Here is a 26,000-nt window from a genome sequence, read left to right as displayed (position 1 = left end):
TTCAGTGGTGTAGGTGGTACTATCAGCTGTATTGTTTGTGATCAGAGGAATTGGTAAGACTGAACAGCTTGATGGTACTTATTACTGCTTGTCACTGGTATTTGCTGTAGAGGTTTTGGTCTAATTTTGAGGAACACTGAGTTAAGATTAAGAAATAAACATATCTGTATTGCCAAGAAGGTTCCTTTTTTCATGTGAGGATATTGACTGTGGCTTTTTATTTCTTGCCACAAAGCTGTACAACCAGTTGCTTTGCTTGATTTTTTTTTTTTTTTTTTTTGGAAGATGTTCCCACTAAGTTTTGTTAGCCAAAGTTTACTTCCTTTGTGATGCAGAATGTTGATATGCATTGTGACATGCATGCTGGAACCGCAAGAACTATTTTCATAGCGTTCCACTTCTGTGTTGGGCATATTTTGCTTTTAGAGGCACTAAATGCAAAAAGCAATTAAAATATGTTTTTCTTTTACTTGAGTAGTCTCTCAAAGAGAAGGTGGTGGATGTTGCTGCAGGACTGAGACATGCCCTTGCTGCTACAGGTAAACGTGTCATCATTCTTATATCAATTCAGAAACAAATGAAATGGAGTTTTAATGGCTTGGAGGGGGAGAGGGGGGAAAGAAGATGAAATATATTTTAGCTTTTATATATATTTTTTTTTTTTTCTTCACAATTGAACCACAACAAACTACACATGCTCTTTTATTTTGGTTTAATTTTACATGAACTTTAGTGTGGATACCAGGCAGTGGAGTCCAGCTGAAGATGCAAAGGAGATGCTTGGAAAAGAATGGGATCTCTGATGCCTGTGTGAATACTGTGAATTTAAGCTTCCCTGAGCTCTGTGCTCAGTGGCCACCTTGATTCAGGGCTAGGTCAAGTCTCTGAAAGGTCCTGAGAAGTGACTTTACTCCCTCAGTGTGCTGGACTGTGGAAACAAATTAGCGTGAAGAGAAGGAAAGGGCAGAGAAAGTGCAATGTACTTATAGAAATAAATAAATTGTGTCTGTTTCTGAGGCGCTACGGCTATGGGACTTCTGTTACTGAGTCCTCAACAGCGTCCTGATATAGGCCTTGGAGAGCTGAGACAGGTTGCTTAGCACCTTCTTAGTTTTCTTACCTGTATAAATGAGACTACAACTGTTTCTTGCTTGACAACTTCACCAGGGTTATCTGTATGTTTATGAAGTATGTTTTTGGCATAGAGATCTTTTAAAGTGTAATTTGAATTGGCAAAAATGAAGTGAATGTACCTTTAAAGCTAATTAATGAGTTAAGGAATTTTGTTGGTGGTTGATGTGTTTTAATCTTTCCTATCTGTGTTTACTCTGGAAAGAGAGCGGTTTGGTGTTTCAGTGGGGAACTGGCATGGCGTCTCGGGCAAAGCGTGCAAATCAAGGAAAAACCCTCCCCCTGTTCTTGACAGCAAAGGAGCCCTGTGAAGTAACAGGTAATCTAGGAATCCTATTCCCTTTGTAAAGATGGATAGAGCAGAAATATAATTTGGAGTGACATGTAGCATCCTGTTATTATAAAGCCACTTGGTTTTATGAACATGTAGTGGAGTATCTGAAGGATAGAATGGGCATACAAGATCATAATCTGTGGGGGAAAATGATAGCAAGTCTTGCAATGTCTATGGCCCAAAAGCAGAGGCTCGTGTTATAAAATTCATCGTCATCCTGTTACACTTAATACAGCTCTGTTTTATGTCTATGCATGAAGTGATATCTGCTGTACAAATTTTATGAGACTAACTTTTCTCTAGGCCTGGAAGATGTAAAGGTGAAGAGGGTTGCTGCAAGCTCCTTTCATTCGGTGTCACTCACAGGTAGGCCTTAGGTATAGAAGTGAAAGTCCTTGTCTTGGCCTATAAAGGTTTTTGTGCTTTGGAAATGTTTGTCAGTTTTGGTTAGACTGGTAAAATTTGATCTGTCCTTGTTAGTGCTGGTTAATTGTTTTGTAGTAGTTTTGGATTCTGAGAACTTTTTTTTTTTTTTTTTTAAAAAACTGGATTTATGTTTTGAATTCTCTGAATTCTGTGTGTGTTTTTCTTGGGATCAGGTGTGACTTAGCCCTTATGAGTAAGTAAGGGTCTGGGCTCTTAATGGTTAGAAACTCTGAAAGGATTTGTGGAAGCACATGGTTAGGTAAGTCTCTGGAACTGCAGCGTGATGCTGCATTGGGTAACACTGGATGGGTGAGTGCTGGAACCAGCGCAACCCTTTGTCCATGGAGAAAGGAAGGGTATGTTAGGTGGTTGTCCCAAGAAAGACTGCTGTGATTATCCTGCTTCTACTACGTGAGCTAATGCCTCTGCATGGGGCTATATTGTGCAGGGACGCGAGATGGTCTGGAGCTGTCTTAGGTGGGTCTTATACAATGGTGTGCAGATCTGTGTGAGGTAATGTAAGAGCACAAGGCTTATTTAAAGCAGTAGGAAGTTGCTTTAATCGCTTAAGCACTTCCATAATGTCTGCCATTTGTTCTTTGATCTTTAGGCAGTGCTCTCATGCTGATGTATTAAGTATCCAGTAATAAAATGCTAATAAAGGGTAGGATTTGGTTTTCTTTTTTTTTTTTTTTTTTTGGCAGACTGGGAGAAGGGGAAACAGAATAGCTTTTCATGCTGTAATCTTACAGTTCTGAAGTGTGGAAAATATATTGAACCTTATGAAGATAAGTCTCTGCCAAACTTTATAGGAACAAGTTCTTAGCAAATACACAGCCATCTGGTACCTCTGTCATCATTAAATGGAGCTCTGGAGTATTTGCTTATGCAGATCCACAGAGATTTAGTTGTATGGGGAGATGTTACAAGATGTAAATTATATTGAGTTCTGAGATGCGAAGTGTATGTGTGATTAGTGAAGAACTACTATAAGGACAAATAGACTCTACTTTAGCTAATTAGCACTCTGTATTTAGAGAGTGAACAGATTATTCTTCCGTGCTTTTGCTTTTTAATTGAGAGCAGTCTATTTGGCAGCAGGGGGACAAAGATTAACAAAGTAAGTGCCAAAGATTTTAATAATGTGATTTGTTGCTGCCCTTTGTTCTGCAAGATACTTGTTATTACTTAAAATACTTTGTATTATAAGATACTTGATATAGTAAAGATACTACTGCAGGGTGTAGTATTTAAATGGAGATTTTTTTCTAGGAATCTCTCACACTGTGATGCAATTTTCTTTGGCTCTGTTTCATGAGCCACCTGCTGGTAGGATACCCAACACCTGCAGTCAGGCAGGCTTTAGACACAGGCAGGGTTGTTGCAAACATGAATGGCAGTTCCTTTAAAAAAAGGATCGTAGTCTGCCTGTATCTAAATGGGCCGGAAACCTCCAGTGATGGGAATATGGTGCTAAGTCTTAGTGTCTAAGTTTTTGTTAAAACCTACTCAAGAAATGAGGTGAGGGTTGAGCATGTGACATTTTCCAGAATAAAGGAAACGTGCCTTCTGGAGAAAAAAGGAGGTGACAGAGGCAGTGCATGTTAGTTGTGGAAACACGAATTGCTGTAATATTTTTCTTTGTTGAAACAAGCTGTTCCCCTCACCTCTTTGTTTCTCTCCCGAAGGTGTTATGTACTTCACTCTGGGAAGGAATTTATCAATTTTAGTGGAGAATTCGAATGAAACAATTGCTTGATTTGTTTTTCCTTTTCATTTCAGTTGTGTTGTTTTACTGAGGAATGTGGGAATTCCTGCAGATGACTGTCAATAATGTGTAACTTGACAAGTACTGACTTCCCCCTGCCCCCCACCCCATGCCTTGTTTTTTACCAGCCATAATATAGTGGAATTCTCCTGGCTCATTCTTTCTGTTACTGTTATCAAACTGAGATCATTAAATATATTGTAGTCTAAGTCCTACTTTTTTTTTTTTTTTTTTTTTCCCTCTGAAAGATTTACTTCTGTCATGCTGCTTGTAAAGAGTGCTGACCTGAGACTTCAGAAGCCTTGAGTGTTGTGGACGTATGCTCCAAACAATTCCACGTTGCAAATGATATGGCTTCCAGTCTCTCTGGGCCCATGATCATGTGCTTCATGCATGCAAGATTTATTTGTTATGCTTGCAGCTTGTACAGGGTGGCAGAGGGCTTCAGGAGGCCTGACGCAGCTCGTGTTCTGTTAGGTGTTTCTTGTGGTTTATATTTTTTTAACATGGAGGCCTAGAACCTGGGCGGAATGATTTTGTGCTGAAAAGCTTGGACTAATGATATGTAATATCTGCAGAAGGGGACTCATCTCTACAGTCATCTTGTTACTGTCAGTTGGTCGTTAGGCTGTGAGCAGCTCCAGCTCGCACCAGTGAAACATATGAGGCAATATGGGTATTTCTGTAAATATAATTATCCCTGTGGGTGGAATGCTGAGTGTTCACTTGCATAAATGCTTATTCTAAAAAAGGGGTGGGGGAAGTCAAGTAATTACTTACAGAAGTCTCTCACTAGTTGTCTAGCATTGTTTTGAGGCGTGATAATATTTTAATTTTGCCTTGTGATGGGTGGTACCTGCTTTAGTTGTATGTTCAGAGCTGTGTGTTACATTCCTTTAGGAAGTGACTGAGCAGGTGAGGCAAAGAGTATTAGACTGCCCCTGCTTTGGGGGATTTACTGAACTTGCTTAAGCTGAAGAAGGCAGGAGAGTTATGAGCAGAGCTAGGAGTCTGTAGCTCTTGTAGAGAGGCTGGGAGACTGTAATGCTGGGCAGGAACAGCCAGCCAGGCTTTGAAGAGTCCCAGATACTGGAGGGGAGTTAAATTATTTGCCTTAATTCAAAAAGTTACTTACTAGACTGAATCAAAGCTTTGGGGTGGAGGTAAAAGCTAGCCTGCAAGAACAGAGTAGACTGAGAGAGACTGGTCAGTGAGCGTCCCCAGGATGCTTTGATTTTTTTTTTTTTTTTCCCCTCAAGGAAGTTGAATACTGTGGTTAGTTTTCTAATAAAACTTGGCCTTTGCTGTAAACATCTTTCAGTCATCTTTGAGAGGCTTACAGTAGACATGAGGTCTAGGCAGTTTGACCTGAAAGCTCTGGTTGTTTCAGGGAGTTAGTGTAGCCCTCAGAAAACAGGCTATGCTGTTAAGGCCCTTGCAAATATTCTGATATCCTAGTTACAGTGTGCAGCATGTGGTAAAGAGTGGTAGGAAAAAGCATACAGTGAAAACACTATATGCTTTAAGTTGTACCAACTTAAAATTGAATGAAATACTGTTCTTTCCTCAGCATCGCTGAGTTGAGACAGAGCCTGTGTCTGGTGGTGTTCTGTGTATATCACTTTCAACAAATTTTACTTCTCTGTCTATTGTAGATGAAGGACACCTGTATGTCTGGGGTAGCAACAAGCATGGGCAGCTAGTGAGCAAAGAGGTCTTTCTTGTCGAGCCCAAGAAGATTGAGACTCAGTTTTTCTCACATGACAAGATTGGAGCAGTTTGGAGTGGCTGGACCCACTTGGTGGCACAGACAGGTAGGATATCTGAAAAGCAGCAACATACGGCACCAAAACAGTACATTGTCTTTATTGCATGCAAACAGTATTCTTTCTCACTGATACTGGTTTGATGTGGAGTTTTGCAGTTTCACCTGAGCAGTGGTTGTCTATTGAAAATTATAAGGACAGACATCCTTTGGCTTCTGTCCCTGAAGTGTTATTGTGCTTATAAATTGGAGGGCCTTGCATCTTCATAAATGCAGTAGCACCTGCATGTACACACTAGAGGGATAGAGGCACTCTGCATCATCAGGTTACTGGTATATCAGAATATATATTAGCTTCTAAAGATCATTCTGCTGGGTGAGTTATGTCATCTTCTTTGGCTTTGGAGAGAAAAGAATTTGGTGGAAGACTTGCTTCAGAAAATAGGTAGAAAAATGTGGCTGCAGCTTCCAAGATACGTGACTATATTTGGCAGGAAGATACAGGCAAAACTCCTGTTCACGGCACAGGAATTAGGCAGGTGGGAAGATAATCCTGAGCAAGTGTCTGTCTGAAAGGTGTGGGGGCATAGATATGTACCATTCCCAGGTTACCTGAGTGTTAGCTGAATATCTTAAGAACAGGCATAGCTGAGAACCCTCTGCTTCTGCTATCCCATTTGAGAACAAATGGTCTCATTGCAATAAGTGAAATTAATTACATGGCTTTGCACGGCTGTACTAATCTTTCTGTACTTCAGGAGTGAGCCTAGCTTTTCATGCTGCTCTTCTTTAGTAAAGTGTTTTAAGGACAAATAAACTCATGTGTTCAGAAGAAAGTCAATGAACTAAAATAAGCTGGCTTGTGTGTGTGTTTGTGGTCAAACCCAGAAAATATTTAGAAAAGATTGGTAAAAAGAGGCATCATTAGACTTGAAGGTCATCCCCTGAAGGTGAAATGAAAGAATATTTTATGTTGAAGCTGTACCTTCCTGGGAACCTTTCCAGTAAGGATAGTGTGAAAGCTTGCCACATGCAGAGGGCTGTAGGGTTAGATTCTTTCCTAGGAAGAGATAAGAGGAAGGTTTTGTAGTAATGACATTCATGTGTAAAAGGGTGATTGATCTGATGAAGTCACTTGAATACATTTGTATTGTTGCTCTGTTGTGAAATGCAAAGGCAGTAGAGAAGGGTAGATGAGATGGAAAGGTAAGACAGACATCGGAAACTATTTTGTGGTGTTCACATGTGAACAGGCTGTGCTATTTGCTTCTGTTGCACACTGTGTGATGTGATAGTTAAGACTAACAAGAGGATGAAAGTCTTCCATAGAACAAACACAACAGCCAGAGTTACATTAGCAGGGGTAGCATACGTGTATTTCTGCTTTTGCCCTGTATAAACTGCCAGGTGAGGAAATGAAGAACAGATGAAAGCATTTTTCCTAGAGACTGGAGACCCTATTGGTCTGTCAGGATACAACCTGTTTGTTAGGAAAACTGCAGAATAGGCTACAGATCTTTTCTGCGTTCTGTAATTATTGGTACTGGTTGTACCAATTGGAGTGCTTAGCCTTCAGCATGGGTAGTTTTATTTAAATGGCGCTCTCACATGGCCAAAGGTTAGCATGTGCTTAAGTGTTCTATTAAATTGGTCCTGTAAATCCCAGAACAGTCACACAGTAGCGTCCCTTGCTCTGTGAGAAAAGTATGTGTTTTAATTACCATATACTGTGAACTCTTGGTGCTAGAATTTGGAGGGATGTGATGCATGACTAGAAAAACAAATTGCTGAAGTGTTCTGTTTCATAGCATTCATTGTTTGATATCAAAGTACATGACAAAAATGTCATGTAAAAAACCTGTGTTACTCTAGCTGTTCTCTCAGCTATTTAAAAGAAATGGTTGAACTCTGATTTTTAGAGGATGCTATATTGAAAATTTCAGAGCTGTAATTGATGCTATATGCTGCCTGGAAACTTTTTGGGTGGAGTAAAGGAATTTATTCAAGAATTACACATTATTGAGATAAAGTGCGTAGTGTCATTCTCACTGGAACAGAAATGGTAGAAAAAAGACATTAGTCAGGATAACCTAATTTTTAAAAACGGTCTTGTCAACATGGTTTGCCTTGCTTCACTAATAACGCATACCCACTAAGTAAAACTTCCCCAAAGCTTTAGTAACTTTAATGTTTCACTTAATTGTACTTATCCGTGGCCATTGTAGAAATGAAGTGAATATTTTAGTAGGTGATTTTAGAGAAGAAAAAGAAGTAGTATGTCGAGTGACTAGCAGGGATATTTTTTTTGTCAATGTTTGCAAGTGTTGTTAAATGAAAATAGTCTGACCTTTTACGTCTGCATTAGAAAATTGGCCAAGCGATGCAGTGGTGTAAGTTATTGCTGAAACTGAATTTTATGTATTTAGAATTTTAAATCTTTTGAAAGTCAATGGACCTGAATCTAAATCATCCAGAATAAGATTTTGAATGGCCTTTGGCAGCCTCTAGATACCAATCAGAATCTCATGGGATTTTTAAGGGTTGCTCAACTATTAGACAGTGTGAGCTAAGCACTTAACTATTTTTGAAAAATCACTCACTGCCTGTGATTAAACTTGCAGCTAAGTAACTGAAAAACACAGCCCACCTGAAAACATTTCCCTGCATGCAGTTCTTCCTCCATTATTTTTACCTCCTTCTAGCAAAGGAGGAAATGCTTCTTCAGTTTCCTTGTACTGAAGTCCCATAAACCAGTGGTCTCCAAACTTTATTGATTGTGCATCCCTATCGGTAGAATTTTTTTTTGAGCATGCACCCCCAATATATATATACACTTATTTACAGTAGTACATGTCTACAACTATAAATAATGTTATGCACTCTATAAAACATGTGCAATAGAAATTTTTAAAAGGATGAGATAAAGATGAAATGAACACTACTTAAAGTATTATTTTAATAACTAAATTAAACCCGTTAATAATTGTTTTTAATAAATTAAAATATTAATTATTTTTTTCTTCCTGCCCTGCAGTGGATTGTCTTGCACAGCCCCTGGGCTGCATGCACTCCTCTTTGGAGACCATGGATATAAACAATTCCTGTTCGCTTTACTCTGGAGAGTTCCACAATTAGTGGAAAGGAGGCAAAATAGAGTGATTTTTGGATATGGGAAAATGGAATGAAGGGATATTATAGTATGGTGCTTCTCTCTTCATTGTGGAAAGTAGGAATGTACTTTGGAAAAACATTGCAGTGTATAGGGATTTTGTTGCATGAAAGAATGGATAAGTTTTTTCTAATTAATAGTCTCAGCATGATGCAAAATTTAATATTTTAATATTTATGTTACTGTATCTGAAGTCTAGTGTTGTGTTTTACACGGAAAGTAGTGGAATTTTAAGAGGCTGTTACAAATACTTGGAGTTCTGTTTGGATTTTTTTTCTTCAGAATATTAATCGTGGTCAGAGTAGTAATAATAATAAAGCATTCATAATTGCAGCTGTCCTGGCAGTAAATTAAAACTTTTCTCATTGGAAAGACATGGGAAGAAACTGGGTGGATAAAAACTTGACACTCTGTTCATGCATAAATTCACAAATTCTGCCATTTAAAAATGACATTTTGATCTTTATCTGCCAGATGAGCAGTGCTTGACTGCAGAACTAATGGAACACTGAAAAGTAAATGACAAGGTGATGTTGTTAAAAGCAACCATCTGGAGGAATAGTGGGCAGTTTCATGGATGCAGTGGTTTGACACTTTCAAAGTGAGTCCAGGCAAGTTAGCAACTAGAAAAGAAGGAACACACCGTAAATCTTTTCTTCTTCTGTATTAAGCTTTCCCTCTTAGGAAAACTATCCTGTTTTAAAAGACTCACTTTGTTTTTCCTTTATGCTATTGGCAAAATTTTGCATTGTAACCTAAAGCAAAACACAGCTTTTTAAAAATTTCTTCCCCACTCTGTCCATACAAGTGATTTTAGTTGCATCTGAAATCACTTTAGTACCTGCATCTCTTTCATATGTTATATTTTACCTCATTCAGCAACTGTTCTGAAAGTCCTGTTCCCTGTCATTCAGAGTTTGGTCAACTCTATTTTCATTTGCTGTTGTTTCTATCATAAAGCAGTTCAGTTTCAAGAAGTTAATTCCTGAGAAATGAATTGCTTGACTTAAAGACATTAAGATTTGGGGAAGGTTATGGAGCAGTTCATCTTGAGTGCCATCACATGGCACGTATAGGACAACCGGGTGATCAGGCCCAGTCACCATGGATTTATGAAAGGCAGGTCCTGCTTGGCTAACCTGATCTCTGTCTGTGACAAGGTGACCTGCTTAGTGGATGAGAGAAAGGCTGTGGATGTTGTCTACCTAGACTTTAGTAAAGCCTTTGACAGACACCGTTCCCCACAGCATTCTCCTGGAGAAACTGGTTGCTCATGGCTTGGATGGGCATACTCTTTGCTGGGTAAAAAACTGGCTGGATGGCCGGGCCCAAAGAGTTGTTGTGAATGGAGTTAAATCCTGTTGGTGGCCAGTCACAAGTGGTGCTCCCCAGGGCTCAGTATTGGGGCCAGTTCTGTTTAATGTCTTTATCAATGATCTAGATGAGGGGATCAAGCGCACCCTCAGTAAGTTTGCAGACAACACCAAGTTGGGCAGGAGCGTTGATCTGCTGGAGGGCAGGAAGGCTCTACAGAGGGATCTGGACAGGCTGAGTCGATGGGCCTTGGCCAATTGTATGAGGTTCAACAAGGCCAAGTGCTGGGTCCTGCACTTGGGTCACAACAACCCCATGCAATGCCACAGGCTTGGGGAGGAGTGGCTGGAAAGCTACCTGGCTGAAAAGGACCTGGGGGTGTTGGTCAACAGCCAGGTGAATGTGAGCAAGCAGCATGCCCAGGTGGCCAAGAAGGCCAACAGCATCCTGGCTTTTATCAGGAATAGTGTGGCCAGCAGGGCTAGAGGAGTGACTGTCCCCCTGTACTCAGCACTGTTGAGGCTGCGTGTTCAGTTTTGGGCCCCTCGCTACAAGAAAGACACTGAGGTGCTGGAGTGTGTCCAGAGAAGGGCAACAAAGCTGGTGAAGGGTCTGGAGCACAAGTCTTATGAGGAGCGGCTGAGGGAACTGGGGTTTTTTAGCCTAGAGAAGAGGAGGCTGAGGGGGAGACCTTATAGCTCTCTACAACTACCTGAAAGGAGGTTGTAGTGAGGTGGGTGTTGGTCTCTTCTCCCAAGTAGTTAGCAATAGGAGGAGAGGAAGTGGCCTCAAGTTGCCCCAGGGGAGGTTTAGCTTGGATATTAGGAAAAATTTCTTCACAGAAAGGGTAGTCAAGCATTGGAACACGCTGCCCAGGGAAGAGGTTGAGTCCCCATCCCTGGAGGTATTTAAAAGCTGTGTAGATGTGGTGCTTAGGGACATGGTTTAGTGGTGGACTTGGCAGTGTTAGGTTAACGGTTGGACTCGATGATCTTAAAGGTCTTTTCCAACCTAAATGATTCTATGATTCTAAGGAATGTTTTCATAGGATGTTGTGCTTTTCATCCTCACCCTTAACTGATCCTCTTCAGCTCCAATTCTTTATTCTTTTTAATCATAGAGGTGTCTTTTGGACTATTTCCATTGTACACAATCTTACTGTAAAATACCTCACAAAATCCTTCAAGACAGACAACTGCTTCTTTTTCTGCCTTGATTACTGATTCCTACAGAGGAGAGAGAAACAATTAGGCTTTGTGGCACCAGTAGTACTTCAAAATAAATTATATTATTCTGCTACAAGCGATGGTCCTAGTTGATGATGGTTGTTCAAAAAGATTAAGGTTGAGACACCCTGGTTGCTTTTCACTCAGGTCTCTGACGATAAGATATGAACTTGTTAGTGTCTTTGGTTTTGTTATTATTTTCTGCATGAATGCTTGTATCGAGTGACTTTCAGGCATGCTTTTCAATTATGACAGGGCAGTAGTGTTATTGCTCTATGTGAAGGACAGACTAGGTGCATTCTTCTGGCCTGGGACTCCAAGTGCAAGTATTCTCTTCAGGCAACTGCTCTGTAAAATGGCTTGCTTCCTTTCCAGCACTCTGCTTAATGGCACAAGGAGCACCACTGCAGTATAGGTGATATTATTTTTGAATAATAACGAGCAGCTGTCTTGCATCGCTCTGCTTAACACAGTCAACTTTAATTTGTGGTCCTTCTCAAGTTGATACAAACCCTTTGAGGGTAACTGCTGAAAGAGAGGTTATTGCTTAGATCATTTAAAAGAGAGCTAAGTTGTGGCTTTTAACGCTGAAGATGTAAATTAGGCTACTTTGGGAAATGATAGAACTGATTTGACTTGAAGGCAAACCTAAATATAGCAAGAGAAGTCTGTTAAAGACTTAGAGGTGAATCATCAACTTCAATTCAAAGCAAGTTATTTTCTTTTTAACTGGGGTGCCTAATATATAAGCTTTCTTAATCTGGCCTGTTCTATTATCTATGTATTCTCCTGAATACGTTCACTAATGTATTTTTCATGTTCTGTCACATGAAATTAGGCCTTGTTTGAGCTCAGATAAAGAAATCCAAGCTCTTTTGCCCAGAAGGAGTTACCTTAAAAATGCAGTTAAAATGATATTTCTGCTGCCTATGCAAAACTGCCTACACCTAAAAGTCTTGGAAGAACAAAATGCCTTGACATAGTCTGAATAATATTCTGAATCCTCATTCCAAATGTGCATCTGAATTTGTCCATCTTTGAACGTCCCTTGACGTCATGTCATTTAGGCCACAAAAAACCACTCTGAAGTGGTCTGACATGTTAGTGACCTACATGGTAAAATAGAATCCATCTCCTGTTTTTTCTGAAGCAAATGAAAATGTGTCCCTCCAAACAGTGAGAGCAGATCAAGGGACTGTTTCTAATTACCTGGCCTGAAAAGGAGGCTTCCTGCTGTAATTGTACTTGTACGTGCTTTCTCTGATGCCAGTCACTAGGTAAAACTATCAGGCTTTGCTGGTGAGTGATGCAGTAGATGTGGTGTAACTGCAGGCAGAAGGACGCTGCTCTCTGGCACCGAGCAGTGCAGTTTCAGCCCACCAGAGGTCCTTTCCAGTTTTCTTTTGAATCCAGACTCTGCAGCCTTCCTCATACTGGAAAGCACACTTTCTTTGCCTTGAATTTTTCAGTGGCTCCCTAGGACAGCAAATACTGATTTCTTCCCCCTGCTGCCTCCCCTCCCCCCAATGCTTGTCTGTGATTCCGTAAAACAGATGCCTTATTGGTACTCTCCTTTCCTCTTTTTAGCTGCTATGGCTGGCAGTCAAACAGTTTGAAACTGGAGCCCCTGACATTCTTTTGAATGTGAGGTAGCTGTATTTCATTTGGTAGGATGGTGGGTTTTGGGAAAACAGGTAAAATACTAGAAATTAGCTAAATAAACCATGAATTGGTAGGAACCCCTGAACCCCTTTGAAGCAGAATCTGCAAAATGAGTGTTTAAGAAAGAAAAGTCTTTATCCATCTGCATTGGGTAATCTAAACTCTAGCTAAAATCTGGTAAACGTGCTTGCTGTTCTGTGGTCTTGGTTCTGTGCTTTTGCTGTGCGTTGTTGTTCTTACCTCCTCCTTACAATGCTGTAATTTGACGTTATGAAGCAATGGGAGCTTGTGCTTCAGAGCCTTCCTGTTATGTTCCTTGCTATTGTAATAAATATTGTCACTGTTGTGCGCTATAAGAGAAAGCAACAAAGAATGTCAGTTGAAGATGCATAGATTTTAAAGCGGAAGTAGCTGCCACAGGGGAGATCGTGAGAGTTATTCCAAAGTATGCAGTTGAATTCCACCTGTATGCGCCAGTGTTAAGCCCAGTAATTTTTGCTTGACAGAAATGTAGCCTCTATAAGACATTCACCTGATGTTAGGGTTTTTTTCTGCTTTTTTTAGAAGATGCTGGGTTGTAGGTCCAGTGACTGAATTAGCTTGCCACTGGAACCACTGTAATCACCTGGCTTGCACTTACACTGGGAGCGGTGGGCCAGTATTCTTTTGATTTATGTCTAGGCAGATCTGGCAGCTCTGCTAGGATGCTTTGAGAGAGTGAAAGGTTCTCCTCTGCTATTGATAATTTGTTCCAATGCTGAGACTCCAGCTTAAGACAAAAAAGAAAAACGGCAAAGTGAACAATGATACAAAGTGAAGGCTGAGCTGAGATCATGAATGGAATCTAACAGAAAAACGTTGCCAGCATTAAGCCCTTGTGGCACTTTATGTATTTGTTCTAGGGCTTTTTAGGACCACTTACAGGACCCAAGTGGGAAGGTCTATTAAGTACCCAAATTGCTCAAGTTAGAATGAGCGGAATATACCTTTGGCCCCTGAAAACTGTGAAGCTTGAGAGAGAATAAGTAGATCATGAAATAAGTTTTTAGTGCATGTATTTGCATGTGTTTTCAGTTGTCATCACTTTCTGAGTCTACACTGGTGATATGGTTGGTTTACATCTCACTATCTGACTGATAATGGAACTTTTGGTTATGTTAAAAAAAACCCAAACTTTAGATACATCTCGTTTTGGCTGGCAAATTTTAAAACTTCAGGCCCTATCTTGAAGGCCTTCCATTTGATTATAAAAGGTAGAGCGTGGAAAGGGGAGAGAAAGAAACACACAAGCTTGGGGACCAAAATTCAGAAATTAAAGCTTTGCAGAAATGAATATGGGATCTGTGGGTAATTAATAGTGTGCAATAACAGGATTAAAGATTCTAGGTGCGTATGGAAATTGTCATGTTTTCTGTATTGTCTTCAAAACTGGCTCCTGATGATGAAATACAAATTCATCTCTTGCTGCTGTTCCACAGTTTGTGATAATTATTTTTAAGCAAAGTTTGTACAAGCTGGTGAAGGAGGGGTTGATGGTAACTGTGTAGTATGTTACTCGGGCAGTCTGTTCTGGCTGGCAGCCTGCTGAGGGACAGAGAATATACTAGCTCTTCCAGGTTCTGGGATGAAATTTGTGCAAGTTTGCACTCAGTGGATGCTCTGAAAATTGAAAGGTGTCTGGGAGAGACACACGTAAAGTAAAATTGAGCATTCACTTGACATTGTACGGATACATGTAAGATTTACCGGTGTGGAATTAGTGTTTAAGTCAGTTCAAGTTTTTAGTTCACTGAACATTAAAGCATCCTGGATTTTATTTTCAAAATTGTATGGAATTGAGTTATAGATAGCTGTAAATAGGTAGAAGGGATTGGCATTTTCTTTGGCTTCATGAGTTGGCATCACTCCTTGGCTTTATTTTTAAACTTACAAAGTTAGAGAGAGTGTGTGTGTGTTTGTATACAGCTTTGTGATTCTACACGCCTATTTCTGCTGCTCCCTGCTGGGGGTTATGTCTACATGACTTTGGTAAAAGTCTCAAAGAAATTCTTTCTGTGGTTTTGTTGCCAAGGAGGAGACAGGGTTCAGTGTGAACTGAAGGTACGTTCTGAAAGGTTAGTATCAAAGTGTTCAGAGTTGTTCATATGCAAAGTTTTTTCACAGAGCCTTGCTAACAACATCTTTTGAGTAATTTGTGGCATTTCTTTGGTCACTGTACCTCTTTTGCCCCTCCTTGTTCTTAGTAACTTTCAGTTGGTGCAGTAAATAGTTGTGCATGCCGTGCCATATTATATCTTTTGTATGTGGAGAGAGAGGTGTCAGGAAGATGCTAAACTGCCATTAATTTTGATTGAAGCTATTCATTGTGAAATAGAAATATCAGTGATTGGCATTAAGGGCAAAGAAACCTACCACAATATCTATTTGAAATTCCCCTTGTAAGCTATATGGTGAGTATATTGGCAACCAGAGATTCAGATGGTCTATGGAGAGTACGATTTAAATGGATTTTTGTTAAATTTAGCTCATGATAAATGTTGAGTGTTTTTAACAAGAATTGTAAAACAGGAGGAAGACAGCTATGACAAATTTTGCAGATCTTTTCTGCTTATGTTATGTGTGTGACAGCCTATAGAATGCCTCTCCCACAGTGGAAGGGAAAGATACAGTGCATAAGGCTAGTCTATCCAGGTTTTCCTGGCCATGACTTCCTTTCATGCTTGCTTAGTCCTGTCCAGGTGTATTTTAGTAAGTACTCCATGATTGGAGGAGTTTGGAAAATTACTCGGTCATCATTCAACATTACATTCTGAGGCTTTTCTAACGTTGACCACATGTGTGGGAAGAGGGACTGTGTTATACTGAATTTTGCTCCTTGGTGCCATATCCTCTCTTTTGCTGTTGGAAATAGTGATTGTTGTGGACCTAAGTAATGTGAGTGTCTGCCCTAACTTGAAGGAACTTCGATCTTTAAAAAGCTTTCAGAAAAATGAACCTTTAAAATGTGGATGTGGTATAGATTTTGTTCAGGTCATTAGTGTGTGAGATAAAGGATTCATTACTCTCTCTTTTTTCTTTGTTCTTTTTTTTCTTTTTTAAATCTTTTTTTCCTTTTTTTTCCTTCTTCATTTTGTTTGTTTTCTTTGGTTTCTGTGGTTGGATTGCTGCAATTTATGGCTAGCCATATATTTAGCAAATGTAATAAATAAGGTCAGATACATTAGCAAGTATGTGGAAGATTATAGGGAAGAAAGTTCTAATGAGATCTCACTGACAACACATGGACAATACTAAGCAGTGAGGGATACCAAGGAGATTAAGTTGAATTTATGAAATAATGCAAAAGCTGAAAGGGAAAACCCTGATCCCTAGCCATTTGAAGACAGGCTTAGCTGATCACACAAAGGTAACTACTTGTGTGACAGTGGCTTTGGTTGTCTGTATTCCCTACCATTCCTGTCGGGAAAACAAAAAAATCTATTCCTGCTTATGATGTGTGGGCCATATCTGGGTTCTGTTTCTGCTGAAAGGCTTTCACCTGGACTCTTGGCAGTGGTAGCTTCCTTTTTTGTTATGAAATAATACCTTCTTATCATCGTGCTTGTATACAGGAAACCTGTAAAAGTGTTTTTTGTTCTGTTTTCAATATCCTACACTATCCTATCGGCTAGAGCCAATTTGCAAGAAGAGTTGTAGTTTTGGGGGCTGAGAAGGGCAGCTTCTTGGCTATGAGCTATTTCTTGGGGTTTTTACTTTCTCTTATTCTTTTTCCCTTAAAGCAAATTAAACTGTTGCAATTGCAATGATGATAATTCTCTTGGAAACACCTCCCCTTTCACAACTGTTGTGGAATCAGGGTGCAAAGCTGGTACAGATTTCCTTTGAAGAGGAAGAATTTGACCATTTGACCATAAGTGTCCTTGTCTTCTGGTTCTTCTGTGTACTTGTAGCTGGAGCTGTTGGCACTATCTGAGCCACTTGGTCTTTTATTAAACTATTTCTGGTTTTTTTTGTGTTAAACCATTTCTCCTGAATCATACTGAACTAGTTTAATTCACATTGGACTAATATCTCTGTCAGTTCGCCTTTTTGAAGCTGAAAAGAAGCAAAGGTAAAGGCAAGAGAAAATTCACTGCTCTGTTAACTTTTGTCATAAGCTGCCTCCAAGTTCCACATTCATGGGTATTAGTAGAGGAAGATCCAAACGTGGAATAAGTAACTCACAAGACCACTGTTGTTTGGTTGCTGATCTGACAGACTGGGCCAGAGACTATATAATTTAAGTCACTTCCTTTTTGCCTCCCAGCTTTTAATTCAACTTCTAGACTCCCATGTGTTGTGGGTCCCAGCAGCCATTCACAGTGATGCTTCTTTATCAGGCTCTGTTATTCAGCAGCAAGTGTGGACTGGAAGACTGGTTAGGGGAAACCCAGCAGGGAAATCGGAGGCGGGGGTGCGTGTGCAAAAAAATGACTATTGCATTTTGAGTGTTGAATGTTACTGCATCACATGACATAGTTGCATGTAGTGGAATGATGATGGGATTAGTTGCCATTTTGGCAACTCAAAGCCCATAGTAGTGTAAATAATTGATGTGAAACAGACAAATGGTGAGAATTTGCTCTTCAGAAATTTTGCAGTTATGCAAGGTGGATATAACATGGTCTCAGGCAAACAGTTTGAATACTTAGTAAGGCAGAAGTGCTTTGCACTCACTTTGCATGGAATAAAAAGCTGGAAGCTGAAACCAATCATTACATCATAGTTGAACTACTGTGTATGGCAACTGACTGCCAACACAATGTGTATTTACGCTGCTCTCTTAGTTTTGTTGGCCTTTGGGCATGTGTAGAAGAGAAATGGCTATTGCATTGTCAAATTAACTTCATTTAAAGCTAAGCATTTACTAAGCTAAGCATTACTAAGCTCAACTTCTTTTAAAGTTGCCTATGTGTACACAATCTGTGCATGTATGTGCACGGATCTAGAGATCTCCTTTAACCTTAGTAGCATTTAAAGACTGTTAAATCCTTGTTTTCATAACCTTTAAATGACATTTCCTGTTTAGTGACTAATTATTCAGACTTAATGCTCAGTAATGGATCTTACTGTTTGAACATAGATAATGTGCTTTTTAAGAGCGTAGTGGCAGTTGAGTGCTTCTGAAAAACAGTAGCTTTCAGGACTCTTTTTCTTAAGAAACAAAAAACAGGAAAAAAGCCCCCCACAAAGCCTATCTGGCTTGTTCTTTTCATGGTTACCTTGAGGTAGTTTTCAAACAGTGAATTTGAAGTAAGATACTATAGGATACAGGAGATACATCAATAGCTGTGAATTTTGAGTGCTGGATTTGTAGTCTCGTAGAAGGGCTTTTTCCCCTTCCTTGGTAGTTGGGAAGTAAAAGGAGATCTGCCAGGACAGTGTATCCACTTGTTTTATTTAGTAGCTAGACTGGTGGCCTTTATTCTTTAAATTATTCAGATGTGAGGAGCCATAAAACAATCTAATGCAAGTCTGTGATGAAAAATTTCAGTTGGCCATATGTGCTTGTTGCACTGTCCATGTGTGAGAGCTAGGAATGACTCTGTGCTATTATAACATGAAGTTGTATCTCTGTCTTAACAAAGTACGTGCAATGGGGTATTTTTTAGTGTGTGGGGTTTTAATTTTTGTGTGTTTGTAAGCATTCAGCTGACTTAGCTGGATTTTTGAGTGCTCTGAAAATACCATGACTGACGTCTATATTTTAGCACTTGAGTCTAGTACATACACAAGTGTGGTTAGCAACTGATATCCGTTAACATTTGTTACGTTCCTTAAGCAAAATCAGTTTTCTTTCTGGTTTTTTTTCTGTGCTGCTCAGTGGCTTGATTTTCTTAAATATTAATGATTTTTTTTAATACAGCCCATGAAAAATATTGCTTTGCTTATAAATACTCTTGAAATCCAAACCTGATGATTAATTCCTACTATATAGTAGGAATGTATATTGGTTTTGCTTAACTTTGAATTATGTTCGTGTTGATCTCCAGATCAGTTTTCATTTTGGCAGTATATTTTGGATACTCATTTTTTTTAATTACATGGATGGAAGCACAGAGTGTGAGGGCACTAACAGCACATAGCAAGATTAACCTGCTACCTTGAAAAACTTGCAACCAAAAGCTAAAGAGGGCCAAACCAACAAACTTGAGCAAGTCCAGTGAACAGGAACAGCTGTCAGTAGGCACTGGATGTACCTGCTTAGAGATGCATGACCCAGAGTTGGCCTCCAGTGGCTGTGCAGCGAGCTCTTGTTGGTACGTGAGGCTCAGCCTCAATGGCACTGAAGAAGAAACAAATCATTCCTACCCCAAAGACAATTTTGAAAGGGAGTTTGCAAGCTTTTTGCAAACTTGTGTTATTTTTTAAGTCCTCTTTTGTATAGGAGGAGGAGGAGGTATTTCAAGCCTAGTTTGTAGCATGGTAGCTGACACTCAGATGCAACTCCCTCTGTTTTTTTGTAGTTCCTATTTGAACTTCAGTGCAAAGAATGGCTCTCAGTGTAGGTACATGTATTCTGTGTGGATCCGAAACAGCTGAGATTGAGATCTGTAGATGAAGGGGCATTGCATTTACCTATGTCCCTTAGGATGCACTTTAGCTTTTGGGGATGTTCTGCTGGATTTAAGAGCTTGTTTGGTTCAGGTCTGCTTTCTTCTCTGTCCAGTATTATGAGGAACACAGCATGTAATAAGAATAAAGTAATCACAATAGTTACAAGTTTCCTTTTCTGGGACAAAGACCTGGATGATAAGAAGGTATTAGCATCTGATTAATGCAGAATGGAAACCCTAGGAGGGGTGGGGTTTCCTTAGGTAGTCTCACTTGAACTCAGTGTCATTTAATTAAAAGAAAAATTGTACGAAACATTATGAAGACAAAGATCTATTCAGGGACAGTGCTTTATGTCAGTTTTGCTAAAATCTTTTTATCATGAATATAGGAAATATTATTTTTCTAAAATTTCTAAAAACTTACCTTTACAAAGCCGCCCAAAATGTATATACATAAACTTCTTTAGGAGTATGTCTTCCTACTTGTCCTTTCCACCCCAAAATAATGAGCAAACTGAAAATGAGTTTGGCATTTCTCATCTTGAGTTTTGGACCTTAGAACAGCCAGTGGTTGTTTTGTAGGAATTTGCCTGTACATAAAAGTTTTCTTTCAGGGTTGTGCCTGCTAGTGACACAGCTGACTAGAGCCAAAGCAGTTCATTTAAAAGAAAATGGGCAATAAAACAGCCAGAAGAGAAGGTCAGGCTATGGGGATGATATAAGGGTGACAGTGGGGATTGCTAGAAGTTCATCTGGTTTGGAGAATCATCCTGACGAGTCACGCAGTACAAAGGAGGGTGTTAAATCCTTTTGTGCTTGTCTCTTCTTGCTTGCTCACTTTGCTACAGTTCAAAAAAATCTCACCAAACAAACCCAAAACACCGTGGGCACGCACACAGGTAGAAGATGATAGCTGAAATGCAACAAACTGCTGATGTGTCTGATTTAAAAATCTAGGGTAGTTAAATTTTAAGTTTCTCTAATCCACCAGGGCTGTGTTGGAGCAGTGTTCGTCACAACATGCCCTTGGGATTCAGGTCCCTGCGGTGAACTGATCCTCTGTAGACACAAACTTGACATGTAAAATTGTTTTCTGAGTGTCTGATTTTCAAGCTTTTCACTTCAGAGCAAAGCAGTGACTCTTCCCCACCTGGCCACCTGCTTTAGAGCAGAAGAAAACTCATAGTATCTTTACAAGCTGTCCTATCTCATTGTATTCTGTGAAAAGCATAAATGGGAGGCTACTGCTTCTTTTGATCAACATCCTTTTTAATGTCAGGGAAAAGGCGGCCATGAGGAGCCAGTTCTTATCTTCATTGTTGTTCCCTTCGTACTCTTAAGGAGGCAAGTTCTCTTCTTATTTCTCCCTTTTCTCACTTTCAAACCTAAACCCCTCTTATTAACAGGCAGCATAGCACATCAATACTTACAATACAACCCTGTTCATGTACATACTTAGATAATCCTTAATTATAGATGTGCTGGCACTGCAAGCAAATACAGATGCTATAGCTATAGAGCGATGGTTGTGGACAGCTATTGCTTCATTTGATAAACGTCAGAAGTAAATCTCACTAGTATAATTCCCTCTTCACAGGGAATTTCAGATTTCTTTACAGGAGGGACTCATTGCATTCATTGTACTTACATAGGTAGTAACATTTCTAAAATGTTTCTAAACTTTTAGACTTCCAGATCTAAACTTCTGCCTCATGCTCTGTGTTCTGTAGCTCTGAAATGCTGAAAACATCTTGCAGCCAGTTTCTTAATATGTGAATTCTAATGAATTAGAGGTTAGAGCTGGAACAAGAAGGCAGGAGTCAAAGGGAACTCTGCTAGCTGGATAACACGCTCATGTAGGTGATGGAATTTTTTCAGGGCATAAATGGCATTTAGATACTTTCACTATTATGCAGCTATTTACACCTTTGTCCCCTCTCTCCCTGCGGTCTCCTTGCCCATGCATAGTTTGAGGTGGAATCTTGTGGTGTGTTTTGTGTCCTGTCGTTCCCCCCCCCCCCAACTCAGTCTCTCTTGGGGGTAGGGAAAAATGGGGGTAATATTCCAGAGCGAATACACCACCTTATTGCTACCTATTCATCTCTGAACTTCAAAGGGCATGAATTTTCCTTCCCATCCTCTTTTAGACTGTTTTGTTCCTCCTGTCAGTGGGAATGCTGCAGTTACAGCTGCTCGTTATTTGAGGTGAACAGCCCACTCTGTCTTAGTCAATTGTAGTTGCTGTTCTATTGGTTCTGCCTCTGAAAAAGCGGGGTGATCTCCTGGGAGGCTCTGGAGGTGCCATTGTTGGTTTTGTGATACTGTTCTGTTCTTTGTACTTTATTACTTAAGAACAGCACACAGTTAGGGTTGAATTGTATTGGATGTGGAACTTGGCTGCTTCTGGAGCTGCTGAGAAAGTTAAAGCCACTTAGCAAGTCCCAAGATTGGTCATTTAATGCTCTATTTTCATAATGTTTCCTAGTTCTTTGTAGGTATTGTGACTCTTACTCTTCAGAATCATGCATGTGTGAGGCTTGTTATCTAGTGAAATCTCTGTGCAAATGGTCTCTGAATATTTGTTCTTAGGAATGCATCTTGTGGACAACAGCAGAAAAGCCCAGTTCTTCAGACTGCTGTTCCAGAGCATTTCTTGTGATATTTCTCCGTCTGTCTTTCCACAGCGTGCCCTTGAGTCTTTTGACAAGGCAGATATTAGCACTGGGAACTTAATTACCTTCACTTTGTTTATCTCTCTTAGATACCTGTTCCTTCTTAGACAGGCTCAGATGGCAATGGGATATTGAGAGTAGCGGCATCACTTGCATTTGCCAAATTAGGCAGATTCACAAATGTTTGCAAGAGTGGAGCTATAGGTAATGCTTTTCATAAAATGATCTAGAAAACATGGGTATATTGTAATTTGTCATCTCTGAATAAGATTTTCTGTAACACACTGTACTGTGTTAAGTCTAATGAAATAAGATCTGGACCTTGCCTCAAAAGGGATAAATGCCTGAGCAGTCCATTTACAGACAGAGGAAGGAAATAAGAAAATAAGACACAAGAAAATAAACAAACAAATAAAACCATATACCTTGTGTTATAATAGTTCAGGGGTGTTGCTTTTTCAAAATGGTGTCCAGAAAGAATTGAATAAGTGCTTAGAAAGAAGTATCTATTCAGTTTTCTGGGGAATGTTAGAGGACAAGATGCTGAACTGCAGAAGAAAGGAAATTCCAGGTTAGGGAGGCCTGTATGGAAGAAAGCATATAACAGTGCAGAAGGGCATGGAGATATAAATATAGTATGTCAGTAAGAGTGTATGACTCATACTGCTGTAGTAGCATAGTGCAGAATTTGTTTGCAGAAGTACAGAACAAAAACCCCCTGGTATACTATGATGCATTTACAGATAGTTTTCCATAGCTGGTTAATGTTTTATGCATCGTGCTTTTTTAGAGGCATCACTAAATTGTGCTTTGATTTTCTTTTTTTTTTTTTTTTCTTCTTTTTGTTAGGACTTTGTTATTAGATGAAGAGGTAAGTCCTCTATTGAACCTTGAATGCAGCAGTTCTGTTTGCTGGGTAGAGATGAGTTAGATTTGTTTTTAATCATGTAACTAAATTTAGCCAGCAATCTGCATTTTAAGGCATTGCTATTAAAAGTCTAAAAGTGAGATATGTATCGTAGTTTGAATTTAAAATGAGCCAGAGCCACAGCTGGTGAGGCTGTCATGACTCTAATCATGAGTGGAGAGAAACGAGAAGGGAATTTTCTCATCTTGCGAGATGAATGCAAAGTGTGATAGGTGCTTTAACATCTCCCTCTGCCCCCACCCCCTTCCCCAGCTTTGTTTCATGATTGCATGGACTTCATGACCTCCCCCTGCATCTTCTTTTGTGAGCTAAGATCATATATCTGTTTGATATCAGCAGTATGAACACAACTTTACAAGCATTTCACTTTGCACATTTTTTAAATTTTTCTTTCAGTTTATTCAGAGCTTTGTATGGTACTTCATGTTTCCAGTCTCTCCTCCAAAAGCAAAACAGCCTTTATTCTGTCTAACACCCAAACCCAGAGGCAGGACTTCCAAGGTATCTGGAGAGTCTTGGAATTTGCCATACTCAAAAGTTATTTTTGTCCATTCTTTCAAAGCAGTGAAGCATGCTATTAAGTATGTGAATTATCCCATTAACTGAACGTTGCCCATCTTGAGTCATAACCTGGTGTAACCATGGAAGCAAAAAAGAAAAAGTGTACCTGTTTTTTAATGAATGAAAGTCAAAGCTGTTTAGGTGTTTAATGGTGTTGACAGTCCTGATAAAGATGGATCTGTTGGTAAAGTGCATGATAAACTTAGCATGTCATGTGAAACTGCAAGTTATCTCTAGCCTATCATACAGAATATTAAATTGACTTAATACAGCACTGTCTTTAGCAATATTTCCTGTTGCTGAGCTCCCATTTCCCAAGGCTATTTTTCAGCCAGATCGATTCCTTGGCTTGGTTTACCTTCCCCGTCACAAGTAGTTCAAGCACAATGAAGGTTGGTGGCCAAGGGGTGAGAACAACTCACAATTTGGGTCCAAAGTTTTTCAAGCTGTCATGGTGTAAACTGTTGCCTAAGGAGTTCTCAGTCTGTGCTTTGAACCTTTTAGTCTGGGCTAAAAGGCCATCACAGTCCTGGTGTCCTCTCTTGGAGAGTCTCCTGCATCCGCATAGCTTTACCTGCCTAGCTGAGTATTTTCCATTACATCACATTATCATACAAGTCATTGGATGTTTAATGTTTTGATATTTCCAGGAGGCTCGAAAGAAGACTGGATGATGTTCCCTTATGCTGTATCTGTTTACATTAATGCCATGCAACAGAGTTCCTCCTGGTTGGATAAATTTTCTTTCATGGTGCATAATTGTCTTCTAGGTTGATTTCTTAAATGTCCTCTTTGTTTGTTGTTTTTGTTATTGTTGTTTTGGGGTGTTTTTTTTTAATGGGTTGGTGTTTTGTGGGGTTTTTTGTTTTAGTTTGGGGGGTTTGTTTTGGTTTTTTTGAGCAATAGGAATGGGTCACAGTGAGAAGCCAGTTACTTGCTGGATCATACGTGAGCCACTGTTTCCATTGGTGTGAAATCCCTTAGGTGTCTTGTTGGTTTGTCTTGCTCACACGCTTGTAGTTAAATGGGTCGCAAGGTTTGGGGACATCTGATATAGCTCAGAATGGCAGAAATTTTTGGCTTACTTGAAAAGTATAGGAGATTTAACTGACAAATCCATAGCTATTGCAGGAGGACTGATGATGCCCTTATGGTTCTCTTCCTGTGGCACTTGCAGCCTTTTGTTGCAGGTTTAAACCTGTTTATAGGGTGTTTGGAAACCCTTGTGAACTGCAGCATGTCGAGTAGATGCTCTGTGGACTATTCTGAACTAGATATGTATTGCAACTTGTGACTGCAGAAAGCTGAAAATGGCAACTGAAACGATCTCTAATTTTCTATTGCTGACATCCCTGAAATGCTTTTGCTGTTTTGTCTGAATTTTCCTGAAGAGGCATGACCTCAATACTATGCATAGATTTGTGTTTTAGTGATACATTTTTAATAGCTATTATAAATTGATATGGAAAAAAATTCAGGAGCATGACCTATTATATAAAGATGCAGAAGTCTGTAAGGAGGTCATAGGAAGAAGATATGTTAAGAGATGTGGGTGGCTCTGGTACACTGAGCTCTCATGTAAGAGGATGAAGGGGCCATTTAAACCTTTGTCAGAGCAGATAATCCTGCTTTGTACTGAAACTGTGCACAGGTACAGGTGTTAGACTATAGGTGTGGTACCTACACCTGGTAGGATGCCACGTTTCCAGCTGCTGAATTAAAGCTGTCTTCAGCGAAGAAGGAATTAGGGATGGATGGATGAATGTTTTTCTGTAAGGTTGCCTTGCACAGAGGCTGTTTCTAGGTAGGCGAAGAAGTTTCTCAGAATGGTTGAAGGGCATTAGTGATTGTCCTGAAGGACAGCAGAGATTTGTAGTTGTGGGAGAGGTGTTGGTTTGTCTGTTGTGGGGCAGGGAGGAGGCAGAGGCAGCCTCTTAATGTCAATTTTTAATACCTGCTCATGTGAAAGGAAGCATTAGGAATTTTATATAGAGCTTCCTATTTCAAGTCTGAATGAGATTAAGCATTCCGTGTGAATATCCAGAGTTCATTTGAAAAGTAATTGTTAATGCAACTGTGAATTGAGATAGCCTAGATGAACTCTTTCATCTAGTGTTTATGAAAGGATAGTTCAAAGCTTGCCTGGATACTGAATAAGAGCCTTCAAGGAGATGACATTAGTGCAATCATGATGTTATCTTAAAACAGGAAAATTGATATTAAGATGAATCTGAATCTAGTGAAAATAAGTAAACTTTAATGTTCCTATTTGTCTGTTGTGTTTTACTGAGAAATCAACCTGCTTTTTAAACTAAAATGCATTTTATTTTTAATTGCTAATTGTCTCCAAATACTTACAAATAAAATACTTACAAATACTTACAAATAAAAGGGAAAAATGACATGCTCTACAGCTTCAGCAGCACCATAAAGCAGTACAGTAAGAGC

The 26,000-nt window shown here is 39.6% G+C and overlaps 2 protein-coding genes across 2 annotated transcripts in view; one reads left to right on the top strand and one right to left on the bottom strand.

Annotated features, from left to right (window-relative positions):
* The window catches only part of SERGEF (secretion regulating guanine nucleotide exchange factor), a 161,162-nt gene that overhangs the window by 5,677 nt on the left and 129,485 nt on the right, over positions 1–26,000 (top strand). The window contains 4 exon segments of the mRNA XM_075712343.1: positions 476–539; positions 1,337–1,450; positions 1,769–1,831; positions 5,315–5,473. Of these exon segments, the coding sequence (XP_075568458.1) occupies positions 476–539; positions 1,337–1,450; positions 1,769–1,831; positions 5,315–5,473 (400 nt within the window).
* GTF2H1 (general transcription factor IIH subunit 1) overlaps positions 1–26,000 on the bottom strand; it is a 227,247-nt gene that overhangs the window by 108,172 nt on the left and 93,075 nt on the right. The window lies entirely within an intron of this gene.

Source organism: Pelecanus crispus, chromosome 6 (genome assembly GCF_030463565.1).
Source record: "Pelecanus crispus isolate bPelCri1 chromosome 6, bPelCri1.pri, whole genome shotgun sequence".
Classification (NCBI taxonomy): domain Eukaryota; kingdom Metazoa; phylum Chordata; class Aves; order Pelecaniformes; family Pelecanidae; genus Pelecanus; species Pelecanus crispus.
This window is presented reverse-complemented; position numbering and strand designations above follow the sequence as displayed.